Genomic DNA, 25,321 nt, shown 5'->3' with positions numbered 1-25,321 from the left:
TAGAAAGGAACCTGTTAAATGACTTTTCTGGTGAACCGTATATTGCTGACTGAAAGACGGGCAAATCAAATACTTGATGTTTGATTTGGTTGTTTTCGAACGTTTCATGATAAACTAACTTACTACCGAACTGATTTCATCTTTCTGTAAAATTACTTTTTGCACATCTGTCTTGTACAGCAAAACCGTCCACTGAATATCATAAAACTACAACTTACACCCAATCATACATTTCAAATAGTATCAAAAGTTAGACAAATATTACTTCGTATGAATAACTCAAAGTTGTTGTTAAACGTCTTTATTCTTTATCATTATATCTTTCTGTACGAATTTAAATGTAGTGTGTGGACATCTGCTTTACTCAGACATGTGTTACTCTGACTACATTGTCTCTTCATCTTAGACGCCATGTTGAATTTAGCTATAGTCACCTTTTTGACTGGCCATTGGCTTTTTCTCTGGTTGTCCTTTAGGAAGTGTTGTGGTGGACTTGACCGTGACCGGTCCGGAGGATGAGGTGGAGGCTGCGTTGTTACGTCTGTGGTACCAGGTGCAACAGCCATTGAAGGTCACGTTCAACGGTAACACCATGGAAACTATCGACATCATGTACGTTGATGGTCATCGGTATTATGGTACGGAAACGGTGAGTGGTCATCTGTTAGTTCGCCTTTACTGTCATTTGGAAATAACATTAATCTGTAGATGTTTACGACTCAACTGTACAATGTATAGCATATTCCTTGTAAATGTATGCAAGTCCGAAATATGTCGCCAGTTATTGCCAGAGTCGAAGTGCGTAAGGTGTCTGAGGCTAACATCTGGTGGCGTACTTTGATAGAAAAAATACTACAAGTGATCAAGAAATGTCCTGTAAGATTCTGTAGAGCGCGAGGAGTAGATAATGTTCATGAAGATGCAGTTACCTCGCTGGCAATGCAGTTTAGATATCATACATTTTAATCTGCATACCTGTACCTCGTATCCCTGTATGCTGACTAATATATCATTTTACACTCTAATTGAAATGAAAAAAAAATCTCCCATGAATAGCCTCGCCCAAGGCCCATCATCATCATCGGTCGGACCATACAGTATAGCTTTGGAAGGCTTTGCTAAACCGGGCTAAGGTTCCCACTTTTGTGGGCGTGCCATCTTTAGGTTTTCTTTAGGTTAAGGCAATTCGTTACAAGGCTGACAGCATGTAATTGCCATTAGACGACACAAAAGTGGAAACCTGAGCCTGGTTCAGTAAAGCGCTCCCAGGGTATATCTTATTTAGTTTGAGTGAGGCTCTGTGTAGGAAAATGATTTCACCGAAAACGTTGCACCTTTCTCATGATTGTCATCCCAGGTCAGTGCAGGGCCGGATATCGTGATGATCGCTGCTGTCTCGGCTGTTGTTGTGCTTCTTGTTGTGATCGCAGTCTTCACTGTCGTGTGGCTGAAGAAGAGAAAGTCGCGCAGTACGTTTTTTTTTTTCATTGTACATTACATGTGGAGGAAGTCCATGTAGCTCGAGTGGTAGCAATCTCACAGTTGAGCTCCTGGTTCCAATTAGGTTCAAGTCCTGGGAAGGGCATCTCGGTTGGAGCTGCATCCGTCTTTCATAAGGGACGTAAAATGGAAATGTCGTCTCCGAGGAGATGCCTGGATGGAGCACGCTAAAGGAAAAGTGTTGACCCGTCTCTGATAAGAAACCCTGCTATAGAAGCAGCAAGGATAGTCGCCAAGTTGACAAGCACTGAACCTAATTGGACACTACACAGTGAACTGGACACTGCACGGTGAACAACAAAATAGTACATGGTTAGCGTGCTATGTCAACGTCAATGCAATAGCATTACAAACGATTAATTAGCAAACTTTAACAAAAGGGAAACATGAGTTATAGGTACTGGTCAGACATTTGTGTTGAACAAACGAGTCACATTGGGACATTTGGAGGAACATTTGTACTTCCTATGCAAAAACAATTACTATATCTCTGTCCTTGTTACACAGAGGTCGCTGCAGGAGCGTTCCCTGATATCTCTGTGGAGAAACACGAACTTCAAGAAAGGGCCTTTACCAACAAAGGGGCTTTACCGACAGTTCACGAGATGAAAGACCTTGAAGCCAGTTTGGGCAAGAGCAACGCTGCCTTTACGATGCAGGAGACCAAGTTTGACAAGACAGACATCCAGTCCCGTCCGGTGTCCCGATCCTCAGTCTCCCCTCGCTCCGTCTCTCCACCGGGATACGTGTGTGAAGAAGAGAGTAAGAAAAGAATATTTCGTGTATTGTGTTACAATCAAAGCTTATCATGCTAATGTGTGATATTGAACTTCAAGGTAAAATAGAGGTCAAAATACATAGCTCTTCTTTGGGTAGTTGCCATCTCTGCCCATCCGATCTAAGTGCATTTTGTACACCTCTGTCACAGCTACCTAAGGACTAAAGATGATCAAAATTCATCGTACCTTTCTTGAGTAATCCTATCTCAAAGATTGTCACAAAATAGCCATGCAGTTCCACAACAATCTGATAGGAGGCGCCAAACCTACACCACTTCTCCCTGACATGAAATGCTATCCGTCACTAAACGGTTTTGAATGAAGTTGAATTTGGGATACGCCCAATATATAATGGCCACAAAATGACCAAAAAATAGATCTGTAGACAGGTAGCTATCGAAATTCCCCTCAATATCCTCAGCAAAGATGCAGATGTCGTACTCGGAGTCGAAGTTAACTCACCTTTTCTGATTGCTTATAAAGCCAATATACCGGGCCGAAGGAAGTTTAACTCATTGTATCGGGAAAATAAGTGTAGAGTTACTCCCTTAATTCTTGCTGTTATCCTTTAGATGGCATCCCTGAGCCCAGGAACGTGACGGTCAAGCTGCTGGACAGGCTGTACCGTCACGGGGAGATCCAGACAACCTGGCTGGACATGAAGAAGCCTCTGAGTCAGGTACGGGGTAGCTAAGCTATCACAGCACGAAATTGTAACTTTAAACATTCGTGAAGCATTTAGGTTAAGATATATTTTTTATGAAGAACACGTATTCACGCATGATTTAAGGCGTACTTAAAGATCATTTCGTTTTGTGTATGTAGGTACATAAACTTGTAGACTGCAGAGTAGGAACCTATTAGCAATTACTGCTCAACGCCCGTGCAGTATCAGATCAAGCTGGTAGGGGACGCCCTGCCTTCACACCTTCCTCCTGATATCAAACGTTATCTGCCAGAAAAAAATTTGGACCGTAGCATGTCTATGACAAAAGAGACAAAAAATAAGACCATCTGCTGTGTAACCAAGAGAAGCCGCCCTGAGGCCCATAATCTACCTTGAATTTCATCAAAAACTCACACATCAAATATCATCCTGAGGTTATGAAGTTATATTGTCAAAAAATCCTGAAACACATAAAAAGCACAGCCACACCATACCAAAACAATGTCTCAATTTTTTCACAGGGGTAGCAATACAAATTTGCATGGAGATGGTAATAACAATGTTATTGGCTCTATATCCAACAACTAGGACGATGAAAAATAGGGACCTATAACGTATGTTATTTTGACATTTATATTTACATATAGATCTAATTTATTTGCCTCAGGTTCGTGAGGATCTGGTGGCCGCCTTCCCTGCTAACCTGGGTTGGCAGGACTTTGTGTTCCTGACTCCCGGGCTGACTCACGTCTCCGTGGGTACTGAGAATAAGCAACGTCTGAAGGACATTGTTGAAGTCGGAGAGGATGTTCTTACCGTTCACATGGTGTGAGGTGTGTCATTTGTTCTTGTTCAGTCAAATGTAAACAATAGTGAGTAAGGGGTTTCGAAGAACACGAGACGTATATATCAACCTCCGAAAATAATTTCATCAGGTTGTTAGAATAAGGATATAGGGGAATCTTTAACTGGAGTTCTGCTTCTTGCCGCTATATATAGACGCGTTTGTCGAAAAAGCGCCACCTACATCTGCTACATAAAGCGGCGACTCGCAGCATTTCAATTGAAATGTACGCATTTACGTTATATGTTTACTGTTTAGTATATATTTCAAAGATATTTCTATATTGAACGGAATGTACTTTGTTTTCCAGACCAGACTGTCGAGCGGAACAGGGACTGGAATTTGCATCCATTTTTATTTGCGGTGTGACTGATTTGTGATGATTGCTGAAACAGAATTTAGAGAAACAACATACGAGAGGCCTGTTTTCGTTCTTAAAGCAGACTAATATAGCATAGTGACGATTTTTAACGATAATTTCGTACACAAAGAAAAGTTCGAATTCTTGGCGTAATACCAACAAGCTTGTGGTCAGTCAACTGACCATTCTAAAGTTGACACGACCCGAAGGCTATGCACATGTGTCCTGAAGTGTGACGTCAGCAACGGGTCAAAGGTGCCGGAAAATCAGTATCGGCCCCCGTCTCGGCTGAAGGATACAGGCCGATTATTAAATATTGACAGATATGTGTATCAGCCAAAGTTATATGAATCTTTAATGAAAACAGATACGCCATACTGACTTGCTTTGAATCATTTTTACAATAAAACAACAATTACCTACAAATCAAAAATGCCTCATTTTGTTTATTTCATATCAACATATGTCTGCATATATTCTTATAACTCATCACGTTTTCACCTCACGTCACATATCATTAGTAATAACAAGCTATTGTTGATATAAAAACCGGAAGTTCTGCAGCAGTACCATAGCCACACACAAGGAAACCAAAATAGACCTTGACCTTCGTCTCCAAACACCTAACCATAGACCAAATATCATACAATCCATCCGCCGTAAAAACCTTATGAATTTCGCAAAATTCTCCTAAATACTTAGATGCCTATATTGGAGCATTGCATAGATCAAAAATTCCCCCTAGCAGTCCATGTTATTATTGCAGAAGAAATAACTAATGACTGCAAAGACGACATGGATTGCTACGGGGCCTCAATGACACGTGGCGAATGTCCACATGCCCCAGTGACATTTGTAAAGCCTATAATTTTAGTTTCTAGGCTTGTATATGATTAATCAAGCGGAATAAAGCAAAACAAACATGAAAAGTTTCAATACCGATTTTCCACGCGTAAAAAAAGGAACTTACAAGTCAACATCGATGCCGAAATATTAGATTATAATGAGAATATACTACGCGTGTTTCTTACTTCTTTAGTGAAGGACTGTATGAGCTCCGTAAAGTGTGTATGTATTCCTTTAAACCCTTATTGATTCCGTAAAATTCCCTTGAATTATTGCATAAATTGCACGGATTATTGGACGAAGTAAAATATATTATTACACACGAATTCACTAGTGGCTGCGAAAAAAGACACGGATAGCTAAGGAGTCTCAACAATACATAGCGATTCTCTACGTGCTCCATTGACTGTTGCAACGCCTACACTGTCAATGGGAGATCCCATGCCTGTCTATTGCACATTGAATGACATAGGGCAAAACAAACACAAAAAAACATATTACAAAAGTGCTATGTCATGCAAAAACAAAGAGATGTTATTGTTTTCCGAACGAATCAGTCAGCATCGAGGGCTGGATGTGATGTTGTAATAAGGTTGCGTTAATCCTGCTTTCACCCTTTTCACTAAAGGGGTGCCTTATTATCAGAAGTCAGACGAAGCAAGGAGCTTTTAAAGTGATGGAATCTATACTACCCATGACTAAGAAACATACGAATTATACGAGATTTTAACAATCTAATGTAAACTTATTGGAAAAAATTGTATTTATTCGTTGAAATTAGTATGAACACTGTAATGTTCGTTTCTTTTTTATTTCTTAAGTTACAGTGGTTGATTGTAAGAGTTCTGTAAAACACGTATCTATTCCGTGAAGACCTTCAAAATTTCATACAAACCTCTTGAATTCATAGCAAGTATTATAACAGGGTATAAGTCCGTCGTATGGATCAAAATTGCCTCCTAGCAGTTCAAGACATTATTGCAGAAGAAATAACTAGCTGCGGGGATAATATGAATCGCTAGGAGGCATCAATGACACGTGTCGAGTGTTCACATGCCCGATTGGTATGGTTGAAATATGAATATAGCAAAGTGTATAAAGTAACAAATGTACCTGACTACATGCAACCATCTATCAACCAATTGATCATGGAGTAGATCATTCCCAAAGAAGAAAAACTAAATACGCAATAGCAAATTTTAAAGTCCTTTATTTGCGACCACATATTTTTCAAGTATGAGTCTACGTTTCAATGACCTATTAGGATTACTTTGCACTGCAGCTATAGGTGTCACTGCTTACAATGCAGTCACAAACATTAAGTCAAGTTATGTTTGAGTAGTGGTGCGTACCTAAAGCCCGGACTTGGAATTTGACCTAAAAATGTTTAGGTTCAAGTCCAAAAAAAAACAAAATGTCCGGAGCCAAGTCCAGACTTGCAAAAAGCTATCTGTCACTTATATTCCCTTTTTTGTTCTAAACCATCTAAAACCTTCCATAGACAGTGAAATTTGCACTTGAAAAAGACAAAACACATTTCGTGTTTACACTGGCTTTATATAATTTCCATGTATTTTTCACATTGCATTTCAATTCATCAGCTTACATGCAATTTTATATGCACCCCCCCCCCCCCCCGTCAAAAAAGGAAACTTTCTAGCGCACATAATATGCAATGATGGATTCAGGTCCGAACTTTAAGTCCGGACCTGAACCTGAACTGCTGTACCTGAATCCGGACCTGAACCTGAATATGAGTTTAGGTACGCATCACTATGTTTGAGACTGCATTGTTGGCAGCGCCACCTATACTGCAGTGCAACGTGAACCAGTCATCATTACATGTACATGTATACCATGAAGATGATGACAGACGGTCAAAGAAACACAAGCTCTTGAAAAACGTTGCGAACAAATGTTAGTCAGTTATTCACTAACCTGGTGAAACTATATATTCACACATGAAATACTGACACAGTTTAGTACTCACACAATTGTATTGTACAAAAGACAGTGTTTACAAAACAGTGATAAATTCAACATTACAAAGTAAGAGAAGTTTATACTGGTACAACAAACGTACAAAGTTTTTTTGTAATGTCTTCCATAACTTTACATACACATATCAACAACTTGAGTATATCAAGTTCAAGTATAATTTAACTACAGTTTCTGAACATACTATACTATCACCTACATGTATTCGCATGCTGTAAGATTCTAATCTTAACACATCATTGAATTTGAACAATCCATGATTGAATATTTAACACTTTAACATTCATAAATACTGAGTATGATGTAGTTTTTCCATTCACACCGCTACAAGGTAAAGGCTAAATCCAACATTCTTACTTTGATACCACATACTAGTCCAGTCAAAGGGACATGCTTATTTACGCTTGTTCACCTTTATCCGTGGGGTGACCTATATCCGTTGATTTAAAAGACAGGGTATTTAGGTATACAAAGTCGAGGGACTGTGCTTTATTTTGAAATATTTAAAAAATGTTGCAGTTTGCAGTCGATATCAGTTGACTCATATCCTAGATACCCTTTTACAAACAACGGATATAGGTTACCCCACGAATAAAGGTAAACCAGCGTTACATCATGCAGTGTCTAGGCTTAGAGAGGCATGCAACATGAAACTTGAGGCAAACAGTGCAGGTAAAATTGTTCTCGCATAAGAAGTACTCGGTTATTACTTCAATGAATTCACATCCACTACTTTGAACAGCTATATTCTTTAAATAATCATCTACCCAAAAAATTCTAAAAAGGTTAGAATAGATTTTAAATTGAAAAGAAAATACAGAAGATCGCACAATATAAACATGATGAATATGCATATCAACCAACGAATTGCAGCAAAGTGGAGTCACAAAATATTGCTGGTTTGCACACCAAATCATCACTTCATTCTCACACATATATACTGTATATATATTTCTGTATCACATGGCAGTTGTACTCTTAAAGGGGCATTCCACTCCAGACGGGACTGTTATTTTCCGATAGATATTAATTGTAGAAGTGACAAATGTATGCTATGTACCATTATACGAAAGAGAACCCATTAGCCTCACGCGCATCAAAAAGCATTCAGTCTTCTATAAAACTCCCCAGGTACCCTCTAATCAAATTAAATCAATCTCAGCCTATGGCTGAATATAATGTGCCTGACTTAAGTTAAGATACAAAGCTAATTTCAGGGGCGCTAAGAAAAACACGTCTAGATATGTGTTCTTTGATATCTTGTGAACAATTGACCTTCTTGGTGTGCTTAGCGCCCCTCATTTATGCTGAAAATATTCACGATAAAGGAAGTGTCTACACGTATAGGGAATACATGGGTAGGGTCTGCATGGGTTTAGTGAGTGTCATATTGTTTTACAAACACACGTTGTGTAATTCGCCACGAGGAATTCCACAAAAGGTAGGCTGATCATGTATTCATTGATACATTATCTATTGGACAATAACACTCCCTTCTGGAGTGGAATGCCCCTTTAAATACTACTATTAGTATACCATGATACATCAGTAAATTTTCAATTATTGTTCCTCACACAAGTCATGTACAGGATTGGACAAGTTTTTAAAAAATCCCTTCCCATGTACGTAAAAAATCTATAGTGGCCTGAGATTCGATTAAAAACTTTCTACCAAATTTTACTTGAGGCAAGGAAATAACTTTATTTTCCAGTAAAAAAACACTTTGTTTTGATAACTAATATCTACGTATACACACATCTGTCGATGGAAAAATCAAATCAATGGAAAAATTGCACCGGCACAACCGAACAACTACGGTACGACTAATGCAATTTCCCAATCAGCAATCTCACAATTGCCTTGGGCAATTGGGCCAATGTCAAATGCCAATGTCAAACCCTGCATGTAAAATGCAATCTATTAAAGACAGTAACTCTTCTGATGACAGCAACTTTAGAAATGCTTGACTTTGTGATCTGAGTGAAAATCTTGCAACAAGATATTTTTACTATTAACGTCATATTCATACATTGTACATGCAACAACTGTGATGATTCGCAAAAGTAAATCCATCATTCAAAAACCGGATGTTGAGATCAACTTGACATGGAATCCTACAGCTAATACACTGTATTAGTCTACATATATTACAAGACAGACACATTTATCGTATTAAATGTTTATGAGTTGAATACTACATATCGTTAACCTTTATAGTAAATGCACATCACAAACACACCCTTTATCTTCTGCATCTGAAATTTTCCGTGTCTAAAAGTGATTTTAGTATAAGAGTTATAGATTGATATTGATAATTAAAACATGCTGATAAACAAACCAGGTTTTTGTAGTCAACATAGTCAACTGTATATGTGTATATTGTTTATGGTTCTTGCTATAACTTGACTTCTGTCAGAAACATATATGCTTTTTTGTTTTAAAAACATTTCCAAAAGGTGAAAAAGTGTCCTCAATCTTGACCCAAGTGCTCAAAATATAAATGCAATCCTGCAAAATACAATTTTAAAAATTTGTGTGAATAAATATTCTCAATGTGCAATTTTGCATGTAGAAAATACTTCTAGTGACTATGTATAATTTTGCTGTGTAAATTTCGAAGAATAGTCGACTGCATGCACAATTTTGAAACATACAATTTTGCATGTAACAGAAAAGATTGAAGTATGTATATTTCCAGCACTGTTGTGTAATCTTAATCATTTGGTGTTCATTTACATGACAATGCTGAAGAAATGCATTGTAAAGATAAATTTCACCAAAACATATAAACACTACTCAAGCATACTACAACACATCTGAGCAACTACAGTATATCTGCTGGTCTTACACTATAAGTACATTTTTTAGCATACCTATTTTTCAGAGCAAAAAACTTTAAAAGCAATTGCTGAGAAGACATTTTGTGTCTTACTGCGGAGGGGGGTACGCTGGGTCTTGAGGGGGTGGTGGGGCGGAGGGGTGATATGGAGGGGGTGCAGGTTCCCCCTGAGGGGGGTAGCCGGGTTGCTGAGGGGGGTAGGCAGGCTGTTGAGGGGGGTAGCCAGGTTGCTGAGGAGGGTAGCCAGGTTGTTGAGGGGGGTACCCGGGTTGTTGAGGGGGGTAACCGGGTTGTTGAGGGGGGTATCCTGGTTGTGGGGGGTATCCTGGTTGCTGAGGGGGGTATCCAGGTTGTGGAGGGGGGTATGGCTGATCAGGGGGGTACGGTTGATCAGGTTTACCTCCGGGGTAAGGTGAGGGTTGGGGGGATGGTTGCGGAGGGGGTTGTTGAGGCTCCATGGGGATGGTCACAGTCTGTCCAGAGTTGCCTCTCCTGTAGGGGACATAAATACACAAATACTGTATAACATCCACAGTATACAATGTATAACATAATTCCGCCAGGTTATACATTTGTAATTATCAACCACTCCAAAGATGTGTGTCTAAAGAGATCTCTAAATGAAACATCCCCCAGAGAAATTCACCACTGAATGTCTAAACTGTGCATATTTGGCAAGTGCTGCACTAGAGATCACTCAAGCATGTATTTTTCAAAGTGGTAGAAATAGGTAACCCCGCGAACAAATGTTCATGGAGGTAATACAAAACGTGCCAGAAGTTGACAAAATGTTGTGATCAAAGAAATCAACTGAAACAAAAACAATTCCCTTACCTGAATCTTTTTTCAACAGTGGCACATTCAAATCATTCCATTGAAGTACATGTATGTGCAACACAAATGTGAAGCCTGTGGGATACCGTAAAATACGGCAGGGCTCGAAATTCATTTTTTTTGGGGGGTGCACTGGTGCACCCAGCTTAAAAAATTGGGTGCACCAAAAAAATTGGGGGGGCACCACTTAAATCTAAGTAATGACCTAATGATAAAACTTTGTTACAAGCTATCAAATTCTAAGGTATCAAGTACCATAACAGACATGTTTATTATCTTTCTAATTACTTAGATGTGAAGAATATGATGTATACTAGTATACTTTGATATCTTTACATAGATAAACGTAAGAAAATAGTTGGGTGCGTCTGGGTGCACATTTCGAGCCCTGTACGGACAGGTCCAGAATACCCGTATTGAACTTGGGCCATGATAACGTTCCATAATTGTGTTCCCAAACGGACGATAACCGGGGTTATCACACAGGCTTCTAGTGTTATATGTTGGAATGTACACACACCTTTTATTCATTAAGTAGACGGCGCCGCAGCAGCAGCAGCACACCAGCACTATCCCAAGGACAACAAGCACCAGTCCAGTCACCCCGATCTTCATGATTCCTTTAAACACCTTGGTGAAATCTGCAAGAAAAAGCAACAGCTAAAAATAGTCCTCTTGTGGACTGAGGGTGCACCAGCAACAAAAGTCATCTTCTATGGCCAAACAGTTTAAATAAACTTAGTTTTTGTAAATTTCTTCTTTACATTTGAAGACTGTTCTATTGCTTAGGCTAATATTCAATAATTCCCAAGCTGTCTTCACTACACTAGTATACAATTTTGAAACATCCTGGCAGTGTTCTAGCCATACTGAATTTTTCTCTGTCCCCTGGATTTTAAATGGAAATCCTGTCAAGCACTGGAGGTTTATGCGTGACGGTCCAAGGTGGGCTTTTGACATCTAAGACCCTCTGAAATGCTATTTCCTGCATTTTGCGGGGCACATTCTACTGGTAGAGTAGACTCTGCTTGGTGCAATGGCATCTGTGCTGAATTACTGTAGATTTTTGCAATATTTCATTTGTTTCATATCTTTATATTTTTGTCCGTCGCAGAGGACAGAATGGGCAAAATTTTTGTCCGTCCCCAGCTGCAAAATTTTGTCAAAGGACAAAAGTATAGATGCTGGCTAGAACCCTGCATCCTGGGCTTCCTGCAGTGCTGTGGAAAAAAACTCTGATGTTGAGTTACTCTTTAACTTTTCTGACAACTCTCACATAGATTTTACCTTCCTGTTAGTGTCCTGACATGCCCAGTATTACATGCCAGTTGTGGAAGATTACACAGAAATGACACATAAACACATGTCACAAACACACAAACAGCAGGCAACTACACAATCTCCATTGCACTGAGGTTCAGTTCAGTTCAGTTCATCCTCAGGGAAGTGACTCTACAAAAATGGGCTGGAAAATAATGTGAAATGCGTGGGCTTGTCCAGGCATGAGTGTCTGATGAAGAGCTGCAGCTACAAAACTGGATCATAGAATACTTACTTGACTTTATGTGTAGTGTTACTGGTCCTAGGGGTTAAGTTTGCAGTCATTTGCAAAAGAAAACAGAGACAGAGATAAGCTCTGAAACAAAAATTAGCTTTTGCGGTGGTCCTTCCAACAGTGATCTTTTTCCTATTATGCATGCATATTTTGCACTGGTGAATTTTTGTACAATGTACGTGCTAGTAGTAGTAGTGCATGCTGATTTGCAAAAGATCTTTTAAAGCCAGCTTATTAAAGTGCATATGACACAAATTACACCAAAGCATGTTAAACTTTTCTGATTGATAATAATTTTCTTCATTGAATATAATATATTCAATGAAGAGAATTCATTAAACATAGACTATTAGACATTTGCACCAAATATACACCCTTATGATGCCATTGAACATCAAAACATATCCAAGATGATACTTCCAGCTCTTGGATGGTCTGATGTTCATTAATGTCAGATTAGGATTTACATCTGTTCAGTGCAAATGTCTATGTTCATGGAATGAAACTATTATTATTGAAGATAATCAAACAATGTTTTATTCGGGTGTCATAAGCACTTTAAGAATCAATCCTTAGATTGCTAACAAAAAGGAGCAGTAATTATATTTATGTCGAACATTAGTAAAGGATTTCTCTTGGGTGGGCAATGCCAAACTACTACATAACCCAAACAAAAGGGCAACAGCATTCTAATATTTCTATGGGGATTCAACACACAGCACACGTAATGACAAAGCTAATAGGTAAGGAACAGATGAAGTCTTCTTGATGATAGCCATGACATGCCAGATATAGCGCAAAAACTGAAAATCGGTTAAAAAACAAACACAAAACACAACTCCAACACTATAGTGCTACATGCATATAAAACATAACGTTCGTTCACCTTTATTCGCGGGGTAACCTATATCCATTGGCTTTAAAAATAGAGTATTTATGGATATTAAGTCGATAGATGCTGGTCTCAAACTGCGGTATTTTGAAAATATTGCAGCTTAATTGCACCACTGTTCATCGACTTGATATACCTACATGTATATAGTGGGGCCGCGTAGCACAGTGGTAGTGTATTCGTGACCGAGAGGTGGCCGGTTCGAATCCGCCTGTCGTGTTGCCGGTCTTGTGCCCTTGGGAAAGGCACTTTACACGACTTTCCTCACTTTACTCAAGTGAAAAATGAGTCGTCCCTCGGATAGGACGTTAAATGGAGGTCCCGTGTATGGGGAGAGCCACACCCCATGCACGTTAAAGAACCCCCACACGTGCGATGGTGCGGTGTGCGTTGGTGCAAATCCTTCTGTTGGGAGTTGGTGATTCACTTCAAATCACCTGGATGGAGGCCTGGCGACCTCTGTCTCGTATCAGCCACATGGTGATTTACATGTACATCATTCACCCGGACGGGTGTGTCACCCCGTAAGGGGCGGTATAACCCGTCATTATGCGAACATGTGCGAACATGTATATAGGGCTCCCTTGGAAATCAGTTACTACGTTAACTGAAGGGACTACCCTAAAAGATCAATAAATAAATAAAATGTAAATACACCGGTTTTGAAAACAACGGATACAGGCCTAGGTTACCCCACGGAGAAAGGTGAACTAACGTTTTATACATCTGTATAGCCACACAAGCTTTTATTAGATATAGCTGTGAAAACACAAGCAAATAGACTGACCATGAACAATACCTCCCAATAAATAAGTAGCCTCTTCCATCGACTCTCCCTCATGTTTGGTTTATGAGTTATACATTCTTTGTTCTACCAACTTTGACTGAACTTCCATTTGTGTATATGTGCCTAGCATTCAAAAAGGAATCAAAGAACGATAGCGCAAGTGTGGAATGCCACAAATACACAAATGACAAGTGACTGTATACACAAAACGTCCATTGCACCGAGGCAAATAAAGCAATACAGTCAACATGGAATAACCAGATGATATGGGGTACTTTCCAAGCAGAGAAAATGGGCATGGGGAGGGACTCCAGCACTTTTATCAAAGAACTGACCTCTTGTTAGTCCTTTTGGTGAAATTCTAACATGTCGCAGAGGTTATTGGCCTGGGTTGTGCAGACAGAGAATGGGACGTACAAATGTATGATACAGTCACAATATTCCCGACCAACCTCTGCTTGAAGTAAGCTTTTAGCCAGGCAAGCGTCATGGCATCATCTGGACACCCTTTTCTTAAAATAACAAGAAATTTGACACTCTGGATGACCTTACACTCAGGAGCAGATCCTCTGACAAGCATGAAATTCTGATTGACACTTGGGATGCTACATTGTACCAGGTCATCTGTGGTCACAGTCTTCTACTGTGACCTGTCTGACAGTACTTTTGCTCCAGGACCTCAGGATACCTTAAAACCCACAATTCTAACTTAATTCACCAAAAACTCTGCACCAGGGAAGGTGGATGCCCCCCTACAATAGTCACTTTATATCGCGACTAACCAATAAATTTGGACTCCCTATAATAAAATCCTAGCTAAAAGTCTGTCTTGGAGAGTAGATATTGGGCTAAATTCTATCTTGGAGTACATACATAAGTATACATACCACAGCCAGCTTCAGCCTTGTTGTCGGACTCGTCACTTCTGTCCCCACAGTCGTCATCAAAGTCACACTTCAGAACCTCGTCGATGCAGCGGTTGTTGGTGCACCTGAACTCTCCTGGCTGGCACTTCCCTCCTACACACAAACACACACATAAGACAACCATTAGTATATCATCATGTGGGCTGTGTAGCGCAGTGGCAGTGTGTTTGCCTCATGACCAAGAGGTCGCGGGTTCGAATCCGACTGCCGTGTTACCGATCTTGTGCCCTTGGGAAAGGCACTTTACACGACTTTCCTCACTATACTCAGGTAAAATGAGTACCTAGCTAGCGCCCTTCGGATAGGACGTTAAATATGGAGGTCCCGTGTAAGGTGAGAGCAACACCCCAAGCACGTTAAAGAACCCGCCACATGTGCGAACATGAGTGAATCAAACCATTCCGGCCAAAATGGGGTAGGGAATCTCCCGAGCAGACCTCGTAACCCCTGCTTCGCCTATTGGGTCAGTTAGTCCTCACTCATAGTGAGCAATTGGGCTGGTCTCAATCATGATGTTTCTGACCTAGCGTGAAGAAATGCTGTTACAGTTACAATCGTGTAACCCGTAACCTTGAGTGACCTTCAGGTCTTGTTACGTGGTGACCATTTAGTAAAAAAAAACATGTACAGTCAAAAATCAAATTGTCTGGCCTTAGCCATAAAAATGTAACAGTTGTGTTTCTGGTAACAGTCCTGAAAAATTGGTGTGTATATGTAGGGATTCTGTTTTTATAGATCTCAATTAAATAATGCAACGATTACAGCTAAGCAATGTAAAACTAAAAATTTTCAACATCATCATCCTGGGTTTCTTCACTCCTGAGGAAAAATCTCTGCCTTGACTGACTCAAGTCTTATCTCAGTGCTTCTTTCATTTCTAGGCCACATTGTTATTATACAATACGTTGTTATTATATAATACTTTCTACAAAAACAATCACAATCATGAAAAAAATGAACAAAGAAGTGGCACTTGCGTCTCCTTACTTCAGTAGCTGGGTACATTTTTCAGGGAGAAATGGCTAATCATGTTGCCCTTCCCCTTTAACATGTTCACAGCACCTCCTCAAACACGGGACCCCATTTTACATGACCCTTCCAAACTAGTGCAGCCCCAACCACTAAGCCCTACCCAGGATTGACGTAAGGTCCCAGTCACTAATTGATAGAAACCAGGAGCTCTACAGTCTACTACCAGTTGAGCTAAAGGGACATCCCCTATGGTATACCAGTACACAACCGTAATTGCAGCACATGACCAACTGAAGAGAAGTCCTTGTGTGGGGGTACCTGATGTAGATGCATCGTAGAACATGTTGTACGCAATCCTGAAGCCGTCACCAACGTTACCGAACCCCATGGTGGATGACAGCCGCAGGGACACTGCATTCCCGCTGCTTGAGAATACCATGTTCCTGAGTAAAACACATGAGGTGAGAAAGTCAGAAATCATATATTCTTAATACCATTATAATTCTCATTAAACCAGCAGCTATGATGGTAATGTTATATACTTTAAAATCCTTCTATAATGTATAGTACATTGTAGAATATAACTCTTTATGTAGTCTGAATCAGCAGAGGAACGAGTCCTTTGGCCGTTACTAAGGGTGATCCAACCTGCAGTCAGAAGTTGAGAAAAGTTGTTCAACGTTTGCATTCTAATTATTCTATGAAAGCCCGTGTAATACAACTAGAAGCCGTAACGGTTGTGGTAACCCCAAACATCACCCAGTCTAGAACATTCATGTAGAACTGTTTGTTTGAAGACGTCAATTTTTCTTAACTTCTGTTACATTTCACATTGAAATGACGTGTGCTTCTTGGGTGGGTATGACATGGATAAAATACGACACAGGTCTCGAAATTCATTTTTGGGATAAGGTGCACTGGTGCACCCAGCTTAAAAATTGGGTGCACCAAAGAATTTTTGGGTGCACCACTTAAATTTAAGTAGAATGTCAGAAAAACCTTATAACAAACTTAGTTACATGATATCAAATTTTTAAACAAGTACCATGACAGACATTTTTGTTATCTTTTAAACACTTATAATGATTAGATGTCAAGAATATGATGTATACTTTGATATCTTTACATATATATACATAAACCCGAGAAAATATTTGGGTGCACCCTGTGCAACCACAGAAAATAATTGGGTGCAGAGCTCCAATTTTGGGTGCACCTGGGTGCACATGCACCCAGTATTTCGAGCAATGCGACACCATGTATTCCGCATCACCCTCATTCCCAGCCCTCCAGTGAGTCAGATCACAGTTGGGCTTGTACTTATAGCTAGGGTCATACAGAATACAGCATGTTGTATTTCATTTTTCCCATGTATCAAAGAAATGTTTCAACCTCTTAAAGTACTGTAAATGCAGAAATGATTGCCAGGCCTCGAAATTCATTTTTAGGATTAGGTGCACTGGTGCACCCAGCTTAAAAAATTGGGTGCACCAAAAAAATTTTGGTTGTACTACTAGTACTAGTACTTAAATTTAAGGAGAATGTCAGAAAAACCTAATAACAAAACTTACTTACAATGTATCAATTTCTTAAACAAGTACCATAACAGACACTTTTATTATCTTTCTAATACTTATATGTCAAGAATATGATGTATGCTAGTATACTTTATATCTTTACCTACATAAACCTAAGAAAATATTTGGGTGCACCCTGTGCACCCACAGAAAATGATTGGGTGCACAGCTCCAATTTTGGGTGCACCTGGGTGCACATGCACCCAGTATTTCGAGCCCTGATTGCGGTCGATTAATGTTCGCGGTTTTCGCGGTGACCACTTCACCGCAAACTTAAAACCACCGCGAACATTTTTCTATTATGGTATTAGACTGCAGTCTATGGTGTTACTGCAAACTTTAATCCACCGCGAAAAGTCCTTTTTTCCGCTACCGCAAAATTAAATCCCCGTAAACTTAAATGCATTTACAGTATGCCCAACCTACTTTCCAACGTAGTCATCATCACAGCCGGTAAACAACGTCCTTCCCGTGGCTCCCCGCCCGTCGTACGCCGTCAGCGTATCCATACAGGCGATACTGGACCCTCGTAGGTCAATCTTCTCGATACGCAGGTTCACGCGAACCCTGGGGTCAGCAGAGGTCAGGGTCATGACACAGTCCATGTTGGCCTGGTAACCATCTCCGATCCGCCACTTTATGGTCCCTGAATCCTTCATGCCGACGTTCTTGCTCTGACCACACATGTTGTACATGTACAAGATGTTGCCTGGATAGGGAAGAAAAACAACATTGTTTCATTTCACTTTCAGTAAATCCTGCATGGATCAGAATCAACCTGTCGAATTTGGCTAAGTAGAGAGGTACCAATATTTTTAATCCTCAAACACCTGACCTGCCATTTGTTGTGCCATTGCATAACACTTAATATGCCATTATGTTTTCTTCTGGTAGGGAAAAACATACATATTGTTTTTGCTGTTTTTGCTGGTGTGTCCTTTTTCTTGTTCTTGTTCCTCCAATCAGAGCTTAGATTGGAGTTAAGCTGTTATTGTAAATATGACTATGACTTGAGCAATATTTTTCAAACATGTTGGAATCTGAAAAAAATAATTATTTACAAAGTCAAACAAGGGTTAGGAATTGTTGAAAACAATTACGTACTATACCTCAGATTGTATAGAATTATTAGAAAGGTTTTTTTTTTTAAATTATAAAATTAAACAAAAGGCAACAAACACCTTGAGGTGGTAATGTGGAATTCACTCTATAACATTCTATATCTAATATCGGCCACTATTTCACATAACATCAATCACATAACTAAAATCATGCTCCTAGCGGCTAGCCTTACTGTTGCCACCACCTACATGTGGGAGGGGTTTAATAACCCTAGCCAGCGAGAGACCGTGTGAACACAGGCTAACATGACATCAATACTGTCATAATTCCACTGGGTGCCATAATACTGCCACATTTAAAAAATTGTTATAGAGGCCTTTTCAAGATTGTCTTGAAGTGTATATAATTCAGGATCAATTATTGATGCTGCATTGGTACACATACGTACATACATATTCATACTCGAGTCATTATCCAAATATCGAGTTGAAGCATTGACAATGGTACATCTCTTTAAATCACTTTAAATTCATGTATTGTTTTCTCATATGGTGGTTAGATTTTATGGCACCTGGTATTTATGAGAGTGGATATTATATGCAGGCCTCGAAATTAACTTTTTCCTCTACTGTCCCAGCAGTGTTCCCAAAAATAAATTCCAATCGTCCCGAAGTGAGGATGGATGGTCCCAAGTAGGAAGTATGTATTACAACAATAAATATAATGCTGAGTCAGACTCAGAGTACAAAATTTCTGTATAACTAATTGTCAATTACATGTATATAATAAACTCAAAATCAACGTAGATTCAAACGTGTCTTGTCCAGAAATTTGAGACAAACCAAACATAACAAGTGGAGGTTGGGAAGAAAAACTTTTTAACTGGTGATTTTGTGCCATCAGAAGGAGAATTATTATCTTCTGACATTAAAGATGTACACTGTTTGTGTAGAACTTTAAGACTTACATGTCGAATTTCCTTCTGAAGATTTTACTCCATGTAAATAAACGCCATGGCGCGCAGCTGGGAAAATCCTTTTTTTAACCTCCTTGGGAGAATCGAGCAGATCACCAGTAAATGAGCTGCCACCAAGCTCTCGTAACCCCAGTTAACTTCTTAATAAAAATACTATATGACATATTACAGAGTCTAAAACGTTTCCAAAAATTTTACTCTGGTAAGATGACATTGTTTTCAGTTTGTTTTTTGAGGTTCATGTGCCAGGATTTCCACGCACAATGCGTTGTAATACACTAGACTTGGGGAGCACGGATCTAATTTGGGGGGCTTTTCTGAAGATTTGCAGATTGATTTATTTTTCTTCTGTAGTCTTGAAAATCTATCTGTAAATTGCAGATTGCAGACGGGTATTTCGAACACTGATGGGGTTTACATTCTGATGTTGATTATTTCTCTATCGTCCCAAAAAAGGTCCCAAAGTGATTTTCTAGTGTTCCCGGCCTAAATTTTTGGTGCCCCGGGCCTATGGGACTATGTTAATTTCGAGCCCTGTATATGTTAACTGGCTTCCAACATATAAAATGCATAATTTAGTATGTTGAATGCGTGGCATTAGGGTTGGGTACCGGCACAGAAAATTCAGGTTCAGGTACGGTTCAGTTCCAGAGGATCAGGTCCAGGTCCGGACCTGAACCTGGACCTCATTATTTGTGAAAGCCTGCTGAATGGGCTACACCGAAAACAATAGTCCGATTTTGTGCAAAGGAATCTACTTGGCAGAGTATCAGATTGCCGTTTTAAAATCCAGGACGTCAATCATGTAGAAATAACCATAAAATTACTTTGCTCTTGTTATTTTCTTGAACTGGTAAGCACCAAAACATGTAAAATAGTAAATCCCTACCGATATACATATAGTCTGGTCATTTCTTACTCGGTCGAAAATCTCCGGTCCAATGATTTTTTTAGGCCCGTTTGTTTACAGACTGGTCCAGCAATACAAACCAGTTCTGTACCGGTATGGTATCAGTACCCACCCCTATGTGACATGCAACTAGTTGTCTAGTAGGGCTGTGTACCGGTACACTGTACCGATACAGTACCGGTACAATCAATTAGGACCGGGTACAAAATACCGGAACTCTGGTGTACCGGTACTTGTACCGATACTTGCCTACATGAACCTAATGTTAACTATTCTCTTTTGCAATGTAAAAATACACAATATTTCTTGGAATTATGTGCAGCCAGAGCCTCCAGAATAGTAACATTTGAAACAGGGAGTTGTGGGTACAATTTCAGCAACACTTGCCTCCTGACATGTGCCTAATTTTCACGCACCTAGTTTCCAGAGGTAACCTGAGGTCAGTACCTTCTCTGGAGGGAATTCCCGGAACAATCCACTTCAAGTTACTTAGAAGGGAAATGTAGGTCTTTTAAACTTCAAAAAAAGTTTTCAATATCATGAATGTGTGAGTGCACAATATACTTTAAGATATATTGAATTACAATAGAATAGTGGATTGTAATTCAGGCATTTTAATTCTCAAAATATGTTACAAATAAGTATGCAAAAAATTATTTTCTGTCCCCCCTGCAAACATAATGCCAAAGCCCCCATGGCAACAGTGGAACATGTTGCACTGCCCAGTTGTAACCACGCCTCCCAGACCTCCCCAGACAGACTTCTGGCGCCAAGCCCTGCTGGGACTGGCTGGGAGTGGCCAGTATATGGCGGGAAGCACGAAAGGAACTAGAGTTTGTTTTATAAATGACAACTTTGAGGCACGTATTGTTATGGATTTCTCAACAACCAAAATACAAAATAATTCATGCATTGCCACTACCACAAAGCATTTTTTTATTCTTTTGTACTAGACAATTTACTTGTTAATACTTGCTACAAGTGGTTGGTGACTTTGTGAGAACTGAAACTGATACCCCTTTCAAGTTGCCGCCAAGTTGCCACCACTGTCATAGCAAGGCTAACTTAATCAGAGTGCAGCAATATGATTGGTTGAAAAAAGTTAGGGCTGTTAACGCATGCAGGTTTCTGTGATGTGATTGGCTTAAGTAGGTCAGCTATATTCTATGTTTCTGTTGCCAGTGAGTACTGTGGAGTGTGTGGAGAGAGACTGGAGACACTTAGATTGTAGACAAAAGAATGTCATTCTTCATGTAGAAAATAATTGTACTGTTGGTAGAGGTAATCTCATAATCTGTATGTACTCCCTACTAGTACTGTACATTTAGAATCAAACATTCTATTGTTACTGCTTAAAACATGGTTCTGTGTCACTTCTGTACTTACTTAATATCGACCATTATTTGCACAAATAGTTCAGGTACATTTTCAGGTACGTACCTGTACCTAAACCCGTGTACCTGTACCTGTACCTGTACCTAAAATTTGTTTAGGTACACAGCCCTATTGTCTAGTATTCTTGTCAATCATGGCTTCAAGCAAATAAATGCTAACATCCTCTTACAGGTTGTGGTGATTTCAAGTAATACTGATACGACTGTCTCACACCCAAACCACACCACGGTGGTAGTATACGCAAAACTCCAAACGTGCCTCTGTCGTAAAAAAAAATCACCCAAGGCATGTAAATTATATAACGTTACATCTACAAGCGATTTAATGTATTTCAAAATGGCCGCGAACGAACGGAAGAGAGCCCTTGACCTATATATGGTAGTAAAATATAGAGCAAACAAACAGATACACCAGCTAAACATCCAAAAAGATAACATCAAAATGACGATAGTTCTTGGTAATTGCTGTGCAAAAGTCTAATAGATGTATATCAATTAGATTTTCGCTGCACTCATTACAAATCATGTTATAACGGTACCACCCAAAAATCTGAGCGCAATCTGAAAGTGCCCCGTTAAATAGAGCCTATGCAAGATTCCTAACGTATAACGAACGTGTAAGAAGATTCTATCACTCACTCTTAGCCCCATGGCATCCTTGGGAAGCGAAGACGAGGACCAAACCCCAGAAAAACCAGGAAGACATGGCTGTTGTTGCCGCCCTTCTCCACCACTCAACCTCCCTCATCTTCATCACTCAGAGCCTTCCGCTTCCGGGAATGCACCGGAAGTAGATGCTTTCATTGTGACGTAAGCGTTTCAATTCCGGAAACGTCACGTCACGTGCATTCCGGGACGGTCCCATTTGATCTCTCATCAAAAGGACACTAAAGCGGTTCTTGTCGCGTTGTCCGTAAACCCCACACAAACAATTCGTATACAGTGTAAATATCAAATATCCCTAGTATTCCCTACTCAAACAAGAGTTCGGGGATCTCGTAACTCTCCATGTGAAATATTCTTATTGATATGCAAATGCTTCAACGTCTACAAAATCTATGCATGGTAACACAGTTCACAATGTTGACATTCCAGTCATTTACCACTTAGATAAATAACGGCACTTTTAATTCATCAGTATGCAAATTAAACTCATGTGCATAATTGATATTTATCTATTTTCTACTTGCCACAGAATCCATATGGTACATGTATTAGAGTATGGGAAAACACTGCAAATGTAGATTTTCGTCATTAGATATGCAATTAAGTGCCAATTTGCATATTTTACCATTCATTTTGTACATCTCTACTGCTACCTGTAAACTAGATATCATGGAGTCCGTTTTTCCTTTGCTCAGTTATTCTCCATAGAAGATTTTAATGTCCAATTTGCATGTTTAAGTATTTCCCCAGAAAAAGCTTTCTGTTTTTGTAGCGGTTAGCCAATCAAAACTCAGATTTTTTCTTCCACTTTTAGCCAATCAAAACTCAGGTCAAAACTCAGAATAGGGCGACAGCCAATCAAAACTCAAAAGTGGGCAATGACATCATAGCGTGTTAAAACGTGTGCTATATAACATGTTTGTCCTTCCCACTCTGATTACAGAGTTAAGATTTATAGTCATGTACCGGGGGAGGAGAGGAGATAGGCACCACCAGGGGACTAATAAAAGCCTGTTGAGTCAGCATGACATGTAACGTTGTGCTGCCCCTACGGCTGATTAATCAGCCAAAAGGCTATGGGACGAACGAACGAACGAACGAACGAACTATAAAGAAACGAAGGCTTTATGTTAGGACTACTGGCCACTGCACTGTGTGACAATAGCATAAAGAAACTAGAGTTCCACGAACACATACCTTTGCCAAATAAACCAGGTTTGTTATGTAGAATGATGTCTGTAGACATAAATGTGTTACTCATTACATTTTATTTTATATGCCTGGAGTTGGTTCATAACATTTTGCCATTGCTTCATAACATTTTGCCATTGCTTATACAAATTAGATCCCTATTTACATAATAATATCAAATTGTATCAAGCATCACTTAAGTTATCAGCATACCAAAAATCATGATGATCCTTTCATCCTTCTTGACTTATTCTCTTTCAAAGTAGGAAACTAAACCGGCTCCTGCAGTTCAAGGAAAGACGTTAGCGGACCCAAACATACACCTCTTACTCTCTGCCATCTTTCTCAGTTACATATGTGACAGGTTTGAAAGTCCTATCACTGAATGTAGTGGATTTATCAACTTCCCTCATTAATTATGCAAATTAGCTGTTAATTTGCATAAAACTAGTATCTCATTATGTAAGTTTTTACTTAGGCTATCTATACCAAAAATCATGACGATCCGTCAACACGTTCATATTTTCCATTAATTATGCAAATGAGATCATCATCTGCATAATTAATAATGTATTGGTATTTCTTTCTTTCTCAGCAACAAATGTGACAAGTTTGAAAGTCCTATAAAGGAATGCAGTGGATTTAAAAACTTTCCTCATTAATTATGCAAATTAGCTGTCGATTTACATAATTAGAATTCCATCATGTAAGTCTTCCCTTTGGCTATCTACATACCAAAAATCATGACGATCAGTCAATACGTTTATATTTTCTCATTAATTATGCAAATGAGGCCGTCATTTGCATAATTAATATGCATTGATATTTCTCTCTTTCTCATCTATAAATGTGACAAGTTTGAAAGTCCTATCGTGAAATGCAGTGGATTTATAAACTTTCCTCATTAATTATGCAAATTAGTTGCTGATTTGCATAATTAGTATTCCATTATGTACATTGTTGCTTGGGCTATTTACATTCCAAAAATCATGACGATCCATCAACACGTTCTCTAGTTATTCTCGTCCAAAGTTTGAAAGGAAATCAGTGACTGCAGTTCCAAACAAGCCGCTAGGGGGTCCAAACTTACAGCACTTACTCTCTGCCCCAAGGGCTATCTACCACTCAAAAATCATAACCACAACATGTCCAGAACACGAGATATCAAAAATTGAGGTTCTGCTGCAGTACCTTAGCAAGCCGCTAGGGGGCCCATTATCGAACTTGACCTTCGTTTTCCCGACCCCTACCCACCTACCAAATATCATCGGGATACATCCAAGGCTTCTTGAGTTATGCTGTTAACACACACACAGACAGACAGACTCACAAGCCCAAAACATAACCTTAGCCATTCTGGCAAAGGTAAATACAATACAGATGTTATTTTTAGTAGTTAAAATGTATTCAAATAAAATATGGGGCTAAGGGCAATCCGAAAAAGATATTTTTATGGTTAATACAAAATTAACTAGAGTTCCACGAACACATACCTTTGCCAAATAAACCAGGTTTGTTATGTAGAATGATGTCTGTAGACAAATGCGTTACTCATTTCATTTTCTTTATAATTATATGCTTAGAGTTGGTTTATAAAATTTCGGCATTGATTATGCAAATTAGATCCCAAGTTACAATTAATTGATATCAATTGTATCATGATCATGATGATCCTTTGATCCATTCTTGACTTATTCTCTTTCAAAGTCTTTAAATACACCTCTTGCTCTCTTCCCTCTTTCTCA

At 39.3% G+C, this 25,321-nt stretch overlaps 3 protein-coding genes across 3 annotated transcripts in view; 2 read left to right on the top strand and 1 right to left on the bottom strand.

Moving 5' to 3' along the window:
* Nucleotides 1-1,244, top strand: part of LOC118422996 (fibrocystin-L-like) — a 66,509-nt gene extending 65,265 nt beyond the window's left edge. The window contains exons 77-78 of the mRNA XM_035830891.1: nucleotides 477-704; nucleotides 1,222-1,244. Coding sequence (XP_035686784.1) covers nucleotides 477-704; nucleotides 1,222-1,244 — 251 coding nt within the window. The remainder of the gene's footprint in view (nucleotides 1-476; nucleotides 705-1,221) is intronic.
* A 118-nt stretch (nucleotides 1,245-1,362) lies between these two features.
* Nucleotides 1,363-4,602, top strand: LOC118423174. The gene is made up of 5 exons (XM_035831206.1): nucleotides 1,363-1,469; nucleotides 2,008-2,262; nucleotides 2,852-2,958; nucleotides 3,614-3,779; nucleotides 4,101-4,602. The coding sequence occupies exons 1-4, from the start codon at nucleotides 1,382-1,384 to the stop codon at nucleotides 3,776-3,778; spliced, it is 615 nt and encodes a 204-aa protein (XP_035687099.1). The 5' UTR covers nucleotides 1,363-1,381; the 3' UTR covers nucleotide 3,779; nucleotides 4,101-4,602.
* Nucleotides 4,603-6,985: 2,383 nt separating this feature from the next.
* LOC118422816 (low-density lipoprotein receptor-related protein 12-like) lies at nucleotides 6,986-22,485 on the bottom strand. The gene is made up of 6 exons (XM_035830593.1): nucleotides 22,359-22,485; nucleotides 17,804-18,086; nucleotides 16,119-16,243; nucleotides 14,790-14,921; nucleotides 11,189-11,309; nucleotides 6,986-10,326 (listed from the first exon to the last, which is right to left on the bottom strand). Exons 1-6 carry the CDS (start codon nucleotides 22,471-22,473, stop codon nucleotides 9,924-9,926), a joined length of 1,179 nt encoding a protein of 392 aa, XP_035686486.1. The 5' UTR covers nucleotides 22,474-22,485; the 3' UTR covers nucleotides 6,986-9,923.
* Between the last annotated feature and the right edge of the window lie 2,836 nt (nucleotides 22,486-25,321).

Source organism: Branchiostoma floridae, chromosome 9 (genome assembly GCF_000003815.2).
Source record: "Branchiostoma floridae strain S238N-H82 chromosome 9, Bfl_VNyyK, whole genome shotgun sequence".
Classification (NCBI taxonomy): Eukaryota; Metazoa; Chordata; class Leptocardii; order Amphioxiformes; family Branchiostomatidae; genus Branchiostoma; species Branchiostoma floridae.
The sequence above is the reverse complement of the archived record's forward strand: the minus strand, read 5'-3'. Positions and strand labels throughout refer to the sequence as shown.